Source organism: Calypte anna, chromosome 9 (genome assembly GCF_003957555.1).
Source record: "Calypte anna isolate BGI_N300 chromosome 9, bCalAnn1_v1.p, whole genome shotgun sequence".
NCBI lineage: Eukaryota > Metazoa > Chordata > Aves > Apodiformes > Trochilidae > Calypte > Calypte anna.
The window spans coordinates 16710220-16727736 of record NC_044255.1 but is presented as its reverse complement, the minus strand read 5'-3'; the positions used below and the strand labels follow the sequence as shown (position 1 = coordinate 16727736).

At 61.1% G+C, this 17517-nt stretch overlaps 2 protein-coding genes across 2 annotated transcripts; one reads left to right on the top strand and one right to left on the bottom strand.

Moving 5' to 3' along the window:
• Positions 1–207: 207 nt before the first annotated feature.
• Positions 208–7288, bottom strand: PSMD2 (proteasome 26S subunit, non-ATPase 2). The gene is made up of 21 exons (XM_030455993.1): positions 7119–7288; positions 6340–6396; positions 5883–6047; positions 5528–5649; positions 4965–5189; positions 4703–4861; positions 4279–4423; positions 4019–4079; positions 3589–3735; positions 3309–3415; positions 2841–2968; positions 2661–2748; positions 2278–2440; positions 2086–2187; positions 1849–1994; positions 1563–1646; positions 1264–1432; positions 1069–1163; positions 780–906; positions 578–696; positions 208–494 (listed from the first exon to the last, which is right to left on the bottom strand). Exons 1-21 carry the CDS (start codon positions 7251–7253, stop codon positions 312–314), a joined length of 2727 nt encoding a protein of 908 aa, XP_030311853.1. The 5' UTR covers positions 7254–7288; the 3' UTR covers positions 208–311.
• A 1496-nt stretch (positions 7289–8784) lies between these two features.
• ECE2 (endothelin converting enzyme 2) lies at positions 8785–17094 on the top strand. The gene is made up of 19 exons (XM_030456352.1): positions 8785–8817; positions 10538–10624; positions 10995–11139; positions 11300–11515; positions 11599–11723; positions 11854–12000; positions 12078–12143; positions 12325–12513; positions 12925–13067; positions 13208–13322; positions 13518–13628; positions 13848–13946; positions 14047–14124; positions 14315–14418; positions 14722–14832; positions 15159–15226; positions 15855–16045; positions 16129–16224; positions 16319–17094. Exons 1-19 carry the CDS (start codon positions 8785–8787, stop codon positions 16493–16495), a joined length of 2301 nt encoding a protein of 766 aa, XP_030312212.1. The 3' UTR covers positions 16496–17094.
• The last annotated feature ends 423 nt before the right edge of the window (positions 17095–17517 follow it).

Genomic DNA, 17517 nt, shown 5'->3' with positions numbered 1-17517 from the left:
GGGCCAGCGGAGCCCAGCGCACCACAGGGGGCTGTCAGCCGAGCAGGGAGAGATGCCACGCGAGACCCCTCCCAGGGTGAGGCGCAGCAGGAGCACCTGTGACATCCCACAGCTTTTTGTTCACTCCCTGCTCATCGGGATCTGTGCCTGGCCCTGGGGCCACCAGGCCCCCTCATGGGGATTAGAGCCCAACCCACACTACAGTAGCACCAGAGTCTCCGCACAATTTATTTGCTTGACCCTCAGTAACAAAAAACAAACTAATTTTTTTTCCCCACCACTCAAATCCCCTACCCAGGCTCCCCCTAGGCTTAAACATCATAGTTAGGGTTCTTGCGTAGGATAACAAATCCCTCCAGGATGGGCGTCACGGGCACATGCTCCTCAGTGGCCAGCTCTGCCCGCTCTCCGTGTGCCAGCAGCACCGGTGTCGTGTGAGTCTGGAAGCCAGTGATTGTTTTGGGTTTGCCTGCCTGGCCTACCACATCCACAGCCTGCAAGAGAGGAACAAGGTGAGAGCTAGGGACACACGGGGACAGGAGAGCACCCCATTTCCCCAGCTGTGCCTGCCCCTCACCTGTCCCACCCGAACAGACACAGGCAGAGGTCGCAGCTCCTCATTGAAGGCAACCAGCATGCGGGGCTGCATGGCAGCAACGAGCCCATAGAGAACGTAGTGGGACTTGCCCAGGATAACTGCAGGGTAGAAGAAAGTGAGGGGTCTGAGCAGTGCCCACCCTGTGGTAGGCGCAGAGGGGGACTGGGGCCACAGCACTCACTGTTGCGCACATCCAGGAAGGACACAAGGACAGTCAGGAGCCCGGCCACAGCCACCTGGCTCATGAGCTGGCGATCACTGTGGTAGGGGCACAGGGTGAGCGTCCCTTTGCCCAGGTGAGTCAGGCCCTGGTGTGGGAGACAAAGTATATGAAAGTGTGGTGAGGTAACACATGGGACCCTGCCCAGCAGAAGGGTGACACCCCTAGGACACTGCTGCCCTCCGACACCCAAGGCAGGGACCCCAACTTGCCCCTTCCCCACCACAAGTGGTAAGCACAGGATCCTCACCTGGGCCAACCGCACCATGAAGAGGTTGTTGGGGTCCTTGGCATGGTACTGGGCGAGCTGCCGCAGCATGGCTGCCAGACGGGCATTGTTGGTACCTGAGGAAAATGAGGTGCAGGCAGGGAACAGGGTACATGGCTTAGGTCTCCCACCTTCTTCCCTTCTTGAGCCCCAGTCTGGGCTATCCCCCAGGCTTACCACTGCCCACCATGCCCATGGCAAAGATGGAGTTGTAGGAAACCTCAGGGTCAGCATCGTGGGAGAACTTGCTGAGGGTGTCAAGGATGTTGAGTCGAGGGTTGGAAACTGAGATCAGTGCAAGGGCCAGGGGCACAGCACGACGAAGAGTGGGCTCCCCGTATCGCAACTGCATGGAGGGTAAATGCATGTTAGACCCAGCTTCAGGGCAGTGAGGTCTACAGAGATGTGATGCAAGACCCAGTCTCTATTCCTGGGTCCCATCGCACCTCTCTACTGTCCCCTCTGATGTCACTCACCAGGTGGCCAAAGGTGCGCAGGGCCATCTCAGCGCCGATCTCCTCACCCATGGCAATGAGTGCGATCCCAAGCACTGCTACGCCCTATGGGAACATGGGCACTGAGCTCCAGGCAGGAAGCATCCAGCCTAAAACCCAAGTTCTCACAGCTCCTGCACCCACCCTGAGCCCAGGGGACAGGAATGGGGGCTGTTTTCCTCCAGCTCTGATTCTCCAAGGGCCTTAGGGACCACCTGAAAGCCAGCTTCTGCACCTGGGACACAGGTCCCAGTCCACATTTCCCCACCTGGTGAGCCCCCATGTCAGCTGAGCTCTCTTTCTTCTCCTTCTCTTTCTTGTCCTTTTTGTCCTTGTCCTCCTCTTTCTCCTTGGAGTCAAAGTGCTCACTGCAGATGTGCAGAAGCTGTTGCACCTTCAGGACATTACCTGAGCCTGGGGATAGAGCAGAAGGCCAGAATCAACAGGTGGGCCCAGCACTTGCTCCTGCTGCTCCTGCCTCTCCTGCCTTATCAGCCCAACTCACCTGCATAGGCACAGATGTCCACCAGCGTGTTGGCAAAGCTGCGGAATGGTTCTGACACCACCTCCAGCGCTGCCAAGATGGCCTCAATGGCCTCTCCCTTCCCTGCCAGGGAAGACACAGTGTTAGAGCACAGCAGAGGGACACTCCCACAATGTCCCCCACCCCATGAGTGGCTGGGGGCAAGACTCCTACCCAAGTGGTTCAAGCCCAAGCCGAGTGGCAGCCACCGGGCATAGGTGTCCTTCAGCTCTGTCTCTGATTTCTCCATGATGGTCTGGAGGATAGTTGAGGTGACATCTCCATTGCAGGAGCCCACTGATATCATCCCACAGGCCAGGGCGGTCACACCAGCCACCTGGTGAAGGAAGAGGAGGAGACAAGCTGCATGGGGGGATGGTGCAGAGCAAGCTGGCCCACAGAGCCATGTTCTTCTGGCACGGCACAGCACTGGCTACAGACAATAGTCCTGCACCTGGAGCCCAAATGAGCTGCAGATCAGCCCCTGTATCCCCAGGAGCTGCTGGGGACCAGGTGAGGGAGCAGGAACCCCAAGTGAACCCTGCCCTGTTCCCTACCTCCATGCTGGACTTGGACTCTCCCATCACAGGTAGCAGCAAAGTCAGGACGTCCTCACGATTGGAGCCTGCATACGCCAGCCCCAGACTGCAGAGAGCCCAGGGCAGAGTGAGGGGAGAGGACAAGGGGGGAGCCCTACCACCCTGCACTGCCCAGGGAGGCTGGGCCCAGGCCCTTACCCAAAAATGGCTCCAATCCTCATGGTGTTGCTGTTGTGGAGGACATAGTCAGACAGAAGGGCCAAGGCAGGGTCACACTCATTCCTCACCCCAGAGTTGACAATGCCACAAGCCAGAAGGGCTCCCGACTGCAAGACAAAGGCACAGCCATGGAACGGCCTCCAGTGTACAGAGCTTGCTGCAAGCCAGTGGCTAATGTCATCCACTCCGTGGGGGAACCTGGTCCCAAGTGATCAATGCCACTCTGGACCCATCTGAGCAGCCCACACCACATAGCTCTGAGACAAAGGGTCCCCAAAGGTGCCTCAGACAGGCCCCAAGAGACCCCTGCCTGGTGGCAAGCCACTCAGTAACCCCGAACAAAGGCATCCGACCCCTCTCCAGGCAGGAGCCAAGCCATGCAACAAACCACAGCAAGGTCAACTTTCCCTGAGCAACAGAGCCCCTGCAAGGATTCATGCCACTGACCTTGATGTAATCCTCCGAGGAGTACAGGTACTTGTCGATCTGCGTGAGCCCCCCATCCACATCCCACAGCAGGATCATTCCCAGAGAGGCGGCTGCACTCAGCATCCCTGCAGTTCCAGGGGAGGAGAGCCCACCTCAGCCCTGAATCAATGTGTCCTGCCAGAGGCAGGTGGTGGCCAGGAACATGGAGCAGGCCAGCGCCCTGCAGCCCCCACCAGAAGAGACAGGATAGTGACCCCCAAGCCTGGGGACATCTCCAGCCCCTGCCCAGCTCCCTCACCGTGGTCCTTGTTCTTGTACAGCCATTTATTGCCATCGTCTGTCAGCAGCTTGTCCCGTCCAAACGCCGCGTTCACAAAGCCGTTGACGAAGGAGGAGGCCAAGTTCATCCGTGCTGAGTCCACTTGGGAACCACTCCCTCCAAACCCTGGGGAACAATGTCAGGGTGAGCCAGGCAGCCAAAAAAGCCTTGCCAGCCCTCTTCCACACGGCTGGCCCACACCATGGGGAACAAGGACCTGGTCCACCAAGTGCAGTGAGGAGGAGGCCAAATCCCTAGCAGGCAGCTGGGTCCTGCTACACACCAGGCAAGACACATTGGGTGGGCCATCTGCCCACTCCAGGTTACACAGCTCACTGCACCCACCCAGAGGAGCACAGGAGCTCTCCACAGGAGGAATGACAAAGGTCACCACAAGATAAGCCCTTACGGTTATTTTCCAGGTGGGTTTTGTAAATATCATCTGGCACTTTGGGCTCCAAGATGTCCAGCTGCAAAGAGAAGAAAGAAGAGGGTTAATCTCAGCCAGCACACTCCAGGGCATCTACCTGACAGGGGCAACCTCTCCAGAAGGAGCCTGGCCAAGCTTGAAGGGATGAGGGATCTCCTTCTAGATCTTGCCATGGAACCCAGCACCAAAGCAGCCACAGCTGGAGGCAGCATAAGGCTCTTCTCATGTGGGACACTCACCTCTCTGGCCAGAGCCAGAAAGTTGCCATTGAGCTGGACATTGGACATGATCTCTGTCAGGTCCTCGTACTCCTCCACATCCTCATTCAGCTCCAGGAAGACCCCATGGCGACCCAGCATAAAGGCCATCTGCTTCTGGACAACTCTATGGAGAGGGGAGAGATTTCTTAAGGGCCCAGAGCACACCCAGCCCCAGCACAATCACGTGCTCACCAAATGAAATAGCGCAGACATGTAGCCCAGCCTGCTCTGCTCTAAAGACACACAAGAGCATCCTAGAAATGACTCACTCTTGTCAACCTTGATTTCAGGGACAAGTTTCAGTCCAAACCCCTGACACTGCTGATAGTGGCAAGACCCACCCCAGCTCTGCCTGGATGGGAGTCACACCCTACCACGATGGCTCCAGAGGGTTTGCACTTACACATCTTTGCATGAAGTGAAGATGTCCTCCACCAGCTCCATGTCATTGAGCATCAGAGCCAGGCGCAGGGCTTCAGGGTAGCGGCTGAACTTGCGGAAGATGCCAAGGGCACAGCGCAGGAGAGCCGAGTTCTCAGGCTCTGGGACGTAGCTTACACAGCTTTGAGGAGGAGACAGACATGAAGGTGATGACTACATGAGACAGCCTTGGTCCAATGGGGACCAGGCCCCTTCCATCTCCTCAGCCTGCTGATGTCCCTCACCTGGTCAAGTAGAGGCACACTTTGGAGTAGGCATTGTCATCAATGTACTCTTCCAGCATGTCCATCTGCTCGATCTCCATGAGCAGGTCACAGGCCTCATGCTCTGCGTTGTGGGCCATATTGTAGGGGACAATCTCCTTGACGAGGGTGAGAAGCGTGTCTCTCTGAGCCTTGTCAGCCTCATCAATCTCCTGCCACTCCTTAGCCACCTCCCCTGCCAGATGCCTGTGAGGACAAAATAACATCACCGCCATGAGAATCAGCTTTATGCAGCCCCAAGGAGAGCAGCAGCTGCTGCCAATTGCCAAGGCTGTGTATGGCTTATGGGGGCCTCACATTCCCACATGAGAATATCGGGGACAAGCCCAGGAGGAATAAGTTCAAAAGGAGAGATGACAGAGGTCACAGGAGCAAGATGCCACGTGAGGTGGCATGTATGCAGGCATGACAGGGACAGCTGAACAAAGGTCCAGCAAGTCGGGACACCTCTTAGACAAGCCAGGGTCAAAGAAATACCCATGAGCCCTTGTCCTTCCCCAAACCCTGCTCCTACCCAGGCTTACCTGACGTATTCATGTCCCCAAGATGCCAGCTCCTCCTGGGAGCCCAGCAGACGGTACTTCAGACACTCACGCTCCCCACTCATGGTCATGGCCAAAACAGAAATTATGTCTGCTGCAAAGCGCTGGGGAAAGAGTGCCCGGGGCTCAGACACACGACAGGCACAGGGAAACAACAGCTTCCCAGCACCTCCAAGTTATCCCAGCGGAAAAGGCACAGCCCTGGCAAGTTGTAATCCACCAGAGCAAGATACAATACAGAGACTGATATTAGACCAGAGCCCATAGGGCTCTGCGATCACCTGCCCCAGCACCATCCCCCCCAACCATGTGGGGTGGTGGGTCCAGGAGCCCTTACCTTGTTCTCTCCTGGAGCCATGTTCTCATAGATCTCCTTCATCTTGCCGTAATGAGGCCTCAGGAACTTGAGGGGTTTGGGAACGGAGGTCATGGAGGTTGTGGAAGAGCGGATCTGCCTCCGCAGCTCCTCCAGGGCTGGGCGGTAGAGGGATGTATCTTTCTCCTGCAGAGGGAAGCTTCCTGTCAGGGAGTAGGGGGCTGGGTTCCTGTGCCAGCACCCCACCAGACCTCCCCAAACATAGCCGTGGCTGAGCAGAGGAGGCAGAGGTCCCTTGGGCACCAGACAGACATCAAGGCTGGGGGACAGGCCACAGCAGACATGTAGAAGTCCCACTCATGGTGAAACATCCCCAACACCACTGCACAGGGAATAACCATCAGTGAGGGTCAGAGTGACTCAAAGTCCTGACCAGGGCTCCCAGCTCCACAGCTCCTTACCCCAGGCACAGACTTACCCCCAGGCGCTCCACCAGCATCTCCAGCTCATCCTGCAGCTGCTTGTCCTCCTCTGACTGCCAAAAGGCACAGGGGGAAGCAGAGTTAGGGGTGCTCAGCACAGGCACCCCCAGCATGACGGAGGGGGGACTCCCCAAGCAGCACAGGGACCAGGACTCAGTGACACCCCCCAACCCAGGGCACTATCCTGCCCCAGCACAGCCGGGGGTTTCAATACTCCTGTTGCCAGGGTCATCCCCCAATGAGACCACCCTTTCCAAGGAGGTAAGAAACATCCCAGAGTGAGGAGCAGGGCAGAGCCCCCCGGGGGGCACCCCTGGTGACAGCAGCTCCCCTGAGGCAGCTGCCCCACAGTCCCAGGGGACCCCAAGCGCCAAGGCCACTGCCGTGGGCGGGTGAGGGACCCCTCCACGGTCACACATGCACTCCGATTACATCACGGCTCCCCTCACCCCATTCCAATGACATCACACCCAGGAGACTTCCCGTCCCACTGCAAACTTTCCCCCCCCCCCCCTAGGATGGGGAGCCTTCAGCTGCGTCACGCGAAAACCCCCAAGACGTCACGGCCCTTTTCGAGAGGGAGCCCCTCGCCTCGGTGACGTCACGGCTCCCCTCCGGAGGGAGGCCCCTCGCGCCGCTGACGTCCCGCGCCTCCGCCGGAGGGAACCCCGGGGGGTCCCGGCCGCCCCCGTGACGCGGGATGACGTCACACCCCGGCGATGACGCGAGGCCGGGCGGGCTGTGACTCAGCTGAGTCCCGCGGCGCGGCGCTCACCAGCTCCTGTTCCTTCTCGGGCCCCGCGGGCGGGTCCCGCCGGTCCCGGCCCCAAAGCTGTGGGGGCTTCTCGTCGCCGCCCGACCCGGGGCCGCCCTGTACCCGGCTCTGCCCGCCGCCGCCGCCCGCATCCATGGCCGCCCCTCCGCGACCGCCCCTCTGCGCATGCGCGCCGCGGGACGTCACCGTTGCGCGCCGGAGGCGGGGGGAGGGGCGGGGCTGTGTGCGGGGATACCGGCAGCCGGGGGCGGGACCTTCAGCTCGGAACCCCGCTCACGGGGAACCGGTGCCAAGCCGGCCGTGACGGGCCGGTGAGGCGCCATTGATTGGAGCTCGGCGGGTCCCGGCACGTCAGTGACAGCCGTGTGCACCCCTGTGCGCACGCACCCCCCTCCCGCACACGTGTGCTACTCCGTTCCCCCCGCCCGGGCAGGTATCACTGCTGCCCCCCCCCCGGCACCCCGGGGGGCACCTTCTCCCCCACCCCATGCTCTCTGGTAACCCCCACTTAGCGGGTGTGGTGCCACGCGTTTACCCACCGGCGTTTTTCGAGGGGCCACCCGGCACCCACACAGATCCCGTCTGCTTAGAGGGTCAGGGAGGACCTCACCTGGGGTGAGGCATCTGCAGCCGGACATTCGCACCCGGAGCCCCTCCGGCAGCAATTTGGGCAGCGGGCGGGTGACCGTCCGTAAAAGTGTCGGCACGGGGCTGGAGGTGTGGTTGCGAGATGGGAGGCTGAGTGGCCTGCCCCACGCCACTGTGAGCACAAGACTGTCACTCAGTATGTGGTGACCCCTGCCTGCTGGTGACCTCGAGGTGCCCCGGGGTGCACTGGGGTCTCCGCCCGGGTAGCGGAGCAGGGGGTACTGCTGCAGCTACACACCACTTCCCACCACCGCCAGTACCCGGTGCTGTGCGCTGCCAGAGTGCCCCCCGAGTGCTGAGGCGCAGTGCTGGTCCGTGTGTGAGAGTGACGGTGCTCGGTGCTCAAGTGTGAGCCCGAGTGCTGGTATCCGTGATGGGGCGGTACTGGTCCAAGTGCCGGTGCCGGTGCTGGTGTGCCTCCTGCACCGGCGAGGCTGCGGATCACGTACCGATGCAGGTGCCAGTGCGATTCTCTTGCAGGTGCTGGTGCAGACACTAGTGCCGGTTCGGCTCCGCTGCGGTTGCCAGTACCCGTGCGGATAGTGGTGCAGGCACCGGTGTGGCTCCCGTGCAGTGCCGGTGAGGGTGCCTGTGGCCGTGCTGGTGCAAACGCGTGCAAATGCGTGTGCAGGTGCGGTGGACGATATGGGTGCGGGGCTTCTCCCGTGCGCCCAGTGGTCACCTTGGCAGCAGGGTCGGTCCGGGTGGAGCGAAGCGTCCGGGGCTGGGCACCGGAGCCCTCGCTCCATCTACCCCCTGAGGCGCCGACCCCACTGCTCCCGCCCTGTGCCCACGGGCCGCGCCCATCCAGTGTCAGTCCCCGCCGCTCCATCCGTGCGACGCGGACCCATCCCTGCCCGGTCCCGGTCCCGCTGGCGGCGGCGCGGCGCCCGGAGCGGGCCATGGCGGCGGCGGAGGCAGGCGGCGCTGCGGCGGCGGCGGCGGCGGCGGCGGCGGGGCCCCGGCGCGGGCCGGGCGGAGAGCGGAGCTAGGCGGGAGGCGGCCTGGGATGGCCAGGATGAACGTGGCCCTCCAGGAGCTCGGACACGCCGTGAGTGCCCGGGGCAGGGCCGGGAGCGGGGCAGGAGGAGTGGGGGGGCGGAGGGCACCGGCTCGGGGGGCATAGGGGACAGTGAGGAGAACAGGAGGGGCCCGGGGCAAAGAAGAGCCGGGGGCTGGAGTGCTCAAGGAGCTGGGAGTGCCAGGGGGGGGCTGCGCGATCCTGCAGGAGATAGGGATCTCGGGGGGAGCGAGAGCCTGAGGGGAGCAGGGGCTGTGTGGAGCCAAGGTTGGGGGAGCTGTGTAGCTGCGAGTTCCCCCATCCCCCACAGCGTGAGGGGGAAAAGGGGAGGAAGGGCTCCCCCAAACCCCCGGCTGGGGTCGGGTAGAGGGAGCTGGGGCAGTTTGGAGATGGCCCCACAGACCGTGCTCCACCAAGGCACGGAGCCCACCTGGGTTACAGGGATGCTGCCTGTAGGATGTCCCAAAAAGCAGCACCTCTTGAGAGAGTGTAGGGCCCTGTCCCTGTGGGTCTCAGCCCCACATATGGGGCAGAAAGAGGATCAGGACCAGCTCCTGCTCCTGTCTTTAGGGTGCCAGGATGTGCCAGGGATGGGGTGCAGCCAGCTGGTGCCAAGGAGGACAGGGACCACGCAGGAGGGGAGGGGAGTGTGTGAAGGGAGCTGGGGCAGTGGGGATGCCAGCTGGCTGAGCTCCTACAGGATGCCAAGCCATCCCTCCTAATGCCAGAGGCTCCCCAGAACCTGCCCTGTTTGGGGGTCTTCTGCCAACTTCTGATCCCAGCCTTACACCCTTACCCCTGGTGAAGTCCCCTCCCTGTCCTGGTAGTGCAGCAGTGCATAGAGCTGGGCACGGGGCTCTGCTTCACCCCCTGTCCATCATTCTTCCCAGCCTGACTCCTTTCTGGACCGAGGCCACCAGCACTGCAGGCAGCCCCGGGTAACAACCTGAGTCTGCAACACAAGCGGGAGGGTGAGCTGCAACCCACCCGGGCATTAACTCTGAAGCCTAAGGATGGCTCACGACCAGCGACATTGCTAATCCACTTCCACCAAAGCCTCCAGCTTTTTCTTTTATCTCCCTTTCCCCACCTCCAAAGCTGCTGGCTCAGCTTCAGCACCTTCTTCTTGGCTGAGTCCTCAGCAGCCCTCACGGCTGGGTCGGTACAAACAGCCCCTGCTAAGCAGCCCTCCAAGACAGGGAGTGAGGGGGTCCTGCACTACTGGTTGACACCCCCCATACTGTCACTTCTTGTCCACACACTCTGCCTTCACAGGCTTGGCCCTGTGCCCTGGGCACCCCTGGTGCCAGGATGGGGTCGAGAGATGCTTCCAGATGTTTCAGACCAGTGCACATCTGCATGGAAAGTTCCAGGCGGGGGAGGAGGGGTGAGACAGCAGCACTAGGCAACGGTTGCTTGGAAACAGGGACCATGTCTCCGTGGCAATGTGGCACCTGTCAGCAAGGCTGATGCCACGGCTGCCATGACAATGCAGAGGGATGCTCTGGTGTGAGTCCCCGAGCCCCCCAACAGCAACAGCTCTCCCCACTCTCCCTGTGGCCACCCAAGGCTGGGGGCAGCCTCTGGAGGAGATCCCAGAGCACTGAGGGAGCTCAGGGGCTGCCCCAACCCCACTGTGCACCTGCTGAGCTGGCACCAGCCGTTGCCGTAAGAGCTGGAGCGAGTGGTGGGGTGGGGGGCAGCCACCCCCATGCCCCCATCCTAACTTGCTCCCTCCCTCCTTTGGCAGATGCCTGACTACAAGCGTGCAACACTGCAGGACGATGAGGGGCCTGAGCCGGCAGGGGATGGCAGCACATCTCCCGACAGTGTGGAGGTGAGGTCTGTCCTGACCCCCCCATCCTTATCCTCTCTATCCTCCCCAGTCCCCTCTACACCATTTCTCGGAGGCTGCCTGCAGTAGGGTGGGCAGCAGGAGGAGGGGCGGGAGCCAAGCCAGAGCCCAAGCTGTCCCCAGGGATGCGCTGGGAGGCAGCCAAAATGCGGCAGAAACTGTGCCCAGGCCATTGTCCTTCCTTGCGGCTGGAGGGGCCGCCAGCACTCACCACCCACTTCCCCGGGCTGGTGCCCTGTGCACCTGGTTCCCACCTCCTCATGCAACAGGGGAGCGGTCAGGGAGGGAAGGCAGGGGGAGTGGTGACGTTTGGAGCCCCCGCAGTGTGGTAGCAGGTCCTGCTCCCGCCCAGGTGGGATTTCGAAAGGGGCCGGGGCCACTGCGGAGCCGTCTGGCTGAACGCAGCCAGCTGGAACTGGTCCTCTGCACACTCGCCATCGCCCTGGCCCTGCTGCTCAGTGTCGCCGGTGTTGCCCTGGCCATCCAGTATCGCCGAGGTAGGGAGGGTCCCTGCAGTGCTGCTGGAGTGGCATTGTCATGCTGCCACCCGGGGGGCACATGGCAGGATGGGGCTCCTGCTCTGGGTGCTTTGCCCCACTCTGTGCCTCAGTTTCCCCTGGCACACATGCTCGGCCCTGGGCATGCCTTCCCTGCCAGATCCTTCTCACACCACGTGCCTGACGGATGCCTGTGTCCGGGTGGCCAGCAAGATCCTGGAGGCCTTGGATGCGGATACGGACCCATGCCAAGACTTCTACCAGTACTCATGTGGGGGCTGGATCAAGAGGAACCCGCTGCCCAATGGGCGCTCCAAGTGGAGCACCTTCAACAGCATCTGGGACCAGAACCAGGCCATCATGAAGCATCTCCTAGGTGGGCACTAGTGGGGTCACAGACACTGAGGGAGTGACCTCTGGGCCCTGGTGTCCCTTGGGCTGACCTGCAGCCTCCCACAGAGAACACCACCTTCAACTCCAGCAGCGAGGCGGAGAGGAAGACCCAGAGGTACTACCTGTCCTGCCTCAAGGAGCAGAGGATAGAGGAGCTGGGCTCCCAGCCCCTCATGGAGCTCATCGACAAGGTGAACAGCCATCCACATGTACACTGAGCTGCAGGGCTTAGCCCAGCATGTCTTCTGCCCAGCTCTTTGCATTACTGAGAGGGAAGCCCTTGGAGACCCTCCTTGAGGCACCTGGTCTGTTTGTTGGCAGATTGGGGGCTGGAATATCACTGGCTCCTGGAACCAAACCAGCTTCATGGAGGTCCTCAAGATGGTGTCAGGCACATACCGGGCAACCCCCTTCTTCACAGTGTACGTGGGTGCAGACTCCAAGAGCTCCAACAGCAACATTATCCAGGTTGGCACCTTGCCACAGAGGGGTGGTGGGCACTGGGGTGGCACCAGGCTGCTCATACCACCCCTCTCTCCTGCCAGGTGGACCAGTCAGGGCTTTTCCTCCCATCTCGGGATTACTACCTGAATAAGACAGCCAACGAGAGGGTGAGGCTGGGCGTCAAGCACTGTTGGCAGCAATTAGGAGATAGCCACAGAAATGTGGTGCCAGCAATGTGGGGGTGCACCCTGCCCATTGGGTAGCACGGGGTGGGCAGCAGCTCTGAGAACCCCAGAGAGGTGGGATGAGTTATGGCCAATGCTGAACCAGGGCTTGGGGTCCCTCCAGGTCCTAGCAGCATATCTGGACTACATGGTGGAGCTGGGCACACTACTGGGGGGAGCCCCGGAGCCCACCCGCCTCCAGATGCAGCAGGTGCTGGACTTTGAAACCCAGCTGGCCAACATCACTGTGCCTCAAGCTGAGCGGCGGGATGATGAGAAGATCTACCACAAGATGAGCATCACTGAACTGCAGGTGGGCATGGCATGGCACTGCCTGGGGACACCCTGCGGGGAAGTGAGTGGAGGGGTTGTCTTCTGGGATACTAAGAAGTCCTTGCCTGCTGCTGCCCACCTGGACAGCCCATCTGTTCTGGGATATATAGTGGGTGCTGGAGGGAGGTGCTCATCCCCCCTGGTTGTTAGGATTTGAAGGGAGATGTGACCCCACAGAGGGGGGATCCTGGGGTCCCCTCCTTGTCCTGCAGCATTGAGAGCGGCGGGGAGTCACAGGAAAAGTTCAGGGCAGAGAAAGGATCTGGGGGGTGAGGGACCTCGGGACCTTTCTTGGGAGCACCAGCCCCTGCCCAGAACCTCTCCGCATGCCAGGCAGGATGGGGCAGAGCTCTGCCAAACACACCAGTGCTGCACTCCTGTATTCCCCCAGGCCCTGGCCCCAGCCATTGACTGGCTGGATTATCTGTCCTATGCCTTGGCCCCACTGGAGCTGGCTGACACGGAGCCCGTGGTGGTGTATGGGGACACTTACCTACAGCAGGTCTCTGACCTCATCAACAGCACCGACAGGAGGTGAGGGGTCCACGAGCCCCCTGCCATGCCCCACTGGGGGCTGTCCTCATGGCAGGGGCAGGTTTTGGGTTTGCTGGTGGCTGGAGCATCCTCCACAATGCACGCTGGTGGCAAACCATGGCACCTCTCTGCCCCTGCAGCATCCTGAACAACTACCTGATCTGGAACCTGGTGCAGAAGACAGCCTCCAGCCTGGACCAGCGCTTTGAGACAGCCCAGGAGAAGCTGCTGGAGACACTGTATGGCACCAGGAAGGTAATGAAGGGCCCCAGGACCAACCTCTCTGCCCCAAGCCTGGAAGCAGACAGGACCAAGTCTGCCCTTGGGATGACCTTGGGATGCTGAGCCCTGGATGCTGCAGAGGGAAGCCAGGGCAGATGCTGAGCATCTACCCTGGGGAGACGGCAAGCAGAGCTCAGGGTCTCACAGACCTCTGCCTTGCTCCCACAGTCCTGCACACCCCGCTGGCAAACCTGCATCTCCAACACAGATGACACGCTGGGCTTTGCCCTGGGCTCCCTCTTTGTCAAAGCCACCTTCGACCGGGACAGCAAGGCCATTGTGAGGATACTCCTGCCCTTGTCCCATCTCTATCACTACTTGGAGGAACCCCCCCCTTCCCCCTGATCCCCAGGGCTGGAAGTCAGGGACCAGGGAAATGGGAACCCCAGCTCTGGGAAAGTCACATCCAGCCTACCCTGTCCCTGCACGAGGGGATGTTGGGGGCAAGGGATATGGAGGGAGGGGAGGGCAGGGTGCTTCATTCTCTCCCCTCTCCAGGCTGAGGAAATGATCAGTGAGATCCGGGCAGCCTTTGAGTTGTCCCTGGACCAACTAGACTGGATGGATGAGAAGACCAGGCAGGCTGCAAAGGAAAAGGTGACTTGGTGTAGGGCAGCAGATGGGAGACTCCCATTCTGGGACACACACACCCCTGCTCTCCCCCTAAATCTCACTTCTGGGGCCTTTCCTCACACAGGCAGATGCCATCTATGACATGATTGGCTTCCCTGACTTCATCCTGGACAACAAGGAGCTGGATGATGTCTATGATGGGGTATGGGGACACCTAGTTGGTGGTGATGGGGTCTGGTCCCTGCTTATACACAAGGGAGCCTCATGGTGGGACAATGTCCATATTCAGGGAACCCATTTGGGATGGGATTGTACACAGAGACACCCTGGTACTGAGAGCATCCTGGCCAGGGTGAGGAATCCACCACCTCATCCTTCCTTTTTCTCACCAGTATGAGGTCTCAGAAGACTCCTTCTTCCAGAACATGCTCAACTTCTACAACTTCTCTGCTAAAGTGATGGCTGACCAGCTCCGGAAACCCCCTAACCGCGACCAGTAAGGTGGAGGGGTGTGTGTGGGGTCAGAGGATGTGGTGGCACTGTCACAGATATGGCACCATCACAGTGTCACAGCACTGTCCCCATCATGGCTTGGGTGGCACCGGTTCATTGGGGGGAAGGTCCCCACATGGGGCAGCATGGTGTTGTAAGTCACCAGTACAGGGTCCCCTGATCAATGGATTGGGGACAGTGGTGCCAGTCCCATGCACGGCAGCACAAGGGTGGGAGATGGCACAGGAAGATGTCAGGGCCAGGGGAAGGGGACACATCCCTGCCTGTCCCCATCTCCTTGCCCCAGGTGGAGCATGACGCCACAGACTGTCAATGCCTACTACCTGCCCACCAAGAACGGGATTGTCTTCCCTGCTGGCATCCTCCAGGCTCCATTCTATGCCCGCAACCATCCCAAGTGAGCCTGGCACAGGGAGGGGGGGGGAGGGGGGCATATCCTCAGGGGGGTTATGGGCTGGATCAGGGCCAGCACCCTATAAACCCCGACCCCACAGTTACAAAGCAAAACCCTGGGGGGCTGGAGGATCCCCTGAGGCTTTACATCCTAAAGCCAAGACAGCCTGCAAAGTCCCCATGAGGCCACCAGTGTCCACAGCAAGACTCATTCCCACCTAGATGCCAACAGCAACAGTCTTGCTGGGTGCCCCAGACAGAGAGGGGGTGCCCAAGCTGCAACACCATCATCCCCCTGTGCTTATCTGTCTCTCTCCTGTGGCTTCACAGAGCCCTTAATTTTGGTGGCATCGGTGTGGTGATGGGGCATGAGCTGACCCATGCGTTTGACGACCAAGGTGAGAGCCCATAGGCTGCACCAGCCCTGACCCCCATCACCTTCCTGCCCCCCTCCCTCGACGTGGGCAGGGAATGCCGCAGGTGTGCGGGGGTCCCGCTTTGCCATCCATCACATCATGCATGCTCATGCCCCCCAGGCTGTCCCCCCTTCTATCGTCCTGTCTCCCCAGGTGGTGGCACCCGCCGATACCTCCCCCCGGCTTCTCTGTGCAGCTTTCGCTCCATCCGCTTGGTGAGGACACGGTGTCAGCAGCCCCAGCTCCCTCTTCATCCTCCTCCCCACGGGGCGCAGGATGGGTCCCTCTCACATCTGCTCTGCTTTGCACCTTCACTGCAACCCCAGAGCCAAAATGGGGTCGATGGGGGAATTTGGTGTGACAAATCCCAAGTGGACAGCTGGGATGCAGCAGGGGTGGCTGGGGACCCAAACACTCAGCTGAACCCCAGACATAGCCCACCTGGAGCAGGAACTGGGAGACATCATCTCCACTGAGCATGAACCCAAGGCATCAAGTCCCCTGGTGTCCCATGGGACTGTCCCCACCACCACACCCCACACTGCTTTGGGGGCTCTGCTGGAGGCCGGTGTCTCTCTGTCCTACTTCACCCCACGGCTCGGTCCTGCAGGAAGAGAATATGACAAGGAGGGCAACCTGCGGCCATGGTGGCAGAACTCCTCCCTGGAGGCCTTCAAGAACCGGACAGCGTGCATGACAGAGCAGTACGGCCACTATACCGTCCACCGTGAGAATGTGAACGGCCGGCAGACGCTGGGCGAGAACATCGCCGACAATGGCGGGCTCAAGGCAGCTTACAACGTGAGTGCTGTGGCCCCAGGGGGTCGCAGACCCTCCCCTCTGCCTGTGTCCCTCCCTGGGGCTTCAGGGCACCTCTTTTGCAGGCGTACAAGTCCTGGTTGCAGAAGAATGGGGAGGAGAAGCACCTACCGGCCCTGGGGCTCACCAACCACCAGCTTTTCTTCGTGGGCTTTGCACAGGTAGGGTGAAGCAGGATGCTTGGTTCTCCATCCCTCCCTGTCCCCTCAGAGACACCCCACAGCCCCCCCCCTGAGGCTGCTCCCACTCTGGCAGGTGTGGTGCTCCGTCCGGACACCCGAGAGCTCCCACGAAGGACTGGTGACCGACCCTCACAGCCCAGACAAGTACCGTGTCATCGGCACCCTCAGCAACTCCCGGGATTTCATTGAACATTTCAGCTGCCCCCTGGGCTCCCCCATGAACCCTGGCAAGCACTGTGAGGTGTGGTAGGGATGGGGAGGGTGCTGGGGACAGGGGAAAATGCCTCGCTGTGCTCCCCTACCCAGCCCTCGCTACCAGAGCTGGCCCACGGGAAGAGAAAGGGGCTACCCCCTGGGTCACCCTCCATTATAGTCCCCCTGTGCACGCACTGCAGCCCACCTTGCCCCACCTCTGCCCACTCCCACACACACACCGGGCACCCACTGCAGCCCCCATCCACAGCCTGGGGCCGGGCACGGCCAGCACAGAAGCCGTAGCACCCCCAAAATGCAGCCCTGCCCTCCCGACCCCAACGTGCTACAGACAGGCACAGCTCAGCCCCCCCAGCGCCACGTCCCCCCCCTGGGTGGGCAGGTCGGAGGGATCCAGGGAGAGCCGAGCCCCCCCCTCCCAGTTCCTGCCTCCCGACCTGCTGGAGATGGAAGCCAAGGGCCACCCAGCTCTGCTCTCCCCTCACCGCCTCCCGATCTGGCTTGGCTTCCCCATCCACCTCTGCTGGGACCAGCGGGCGGCAGCGAGGACTCTGGTGCCTTCAGCTGTGGGTGGCTGTCGCTGAGTTTATTGAACGAGTAAAAGCAGTTTCCAACTTATTCCGGCGGTTCCTGCTCCTTCGCAGCGTCGGGGTCGGAGGAAAGGTGGGATCTGGCTCAGGGCGGGGGGAGACTCAAAAGCTGGGAGGATGTGTGGGAGATGAGACGTCCCGAGGGAACAAAGGCAGGGGGCGGGAGGTGCCAGATCTTGAGAAAGGGGAGTAAGAGATAAGAGACCCGAAGGGTCCGAGGTAGAGGAGGAGAGGAGATCTCGAGGGGCAGAGGGTGGGGGTAAGGAGAGCGGCAGCCGCAGTGCTGTGCCTCATTCCCGACATCCCAGGCGGGCCGAAGGCACACATCGCTCCTCAGCCGCTAGCGTGGGGGGCCGCGCTCCGGCTGGCACTGCGCAGGACGGCTGGGGAGAAACGGCGGCAAGCCTAGCAAAGTCTGCCGGGAGTTGTAGTCCTGTCGGCAACAGGCGCAAAGCCCGACGGGAGCGGT

Excerpts from the sequence above, each read along its gene's own strand:
- ECE2 (XM_030456352.1), top strand. The coding sequence starts at position 8,785 with ATGAACGTGGCCCTCCAGGAGCTCGGACACGCC. Across the intron at positions 16,046-16,128 it reads GGCTCAAGGCAGCTTACAAC|GCGTACAAGTCCTGGTTGCA; the intron begins GTGAGTGCTGTG and ends CCTCTTTTGCAG. Across the intron at positions 16,225-16,318 it reads TCTTCGTGGGCTTTGCACAG|GTGTGGTGCTCCGTCCGGAC; the intron begins GTAGGGTGAAGC and ends CCACTCTGGCAG.
- PSMD2 (XM_030455993.1), bottom strand. The coding sequence starts at position 7,253 with ATGGATGCGGGCGGCGGCGGCGGGCAGAGCCGGGTACAGGGCGGCCCC. Across the intron at positions 2,188-2,277 it reads CTTGGGCTTGAACCACTTGG|GGAAGGGAGAGGCCATTGAG; the intron begins GTAGGAGTCTTG and ends CTTCCCTGGCAG. Across the intron at positions 495-577 it reads TGTCTGTTCGGGTGGGACAG|GCTGTGGATGTGGTAGGCCA; the intron begins GTGAGGGGCAGG and ends CCTCTCTTGCAG.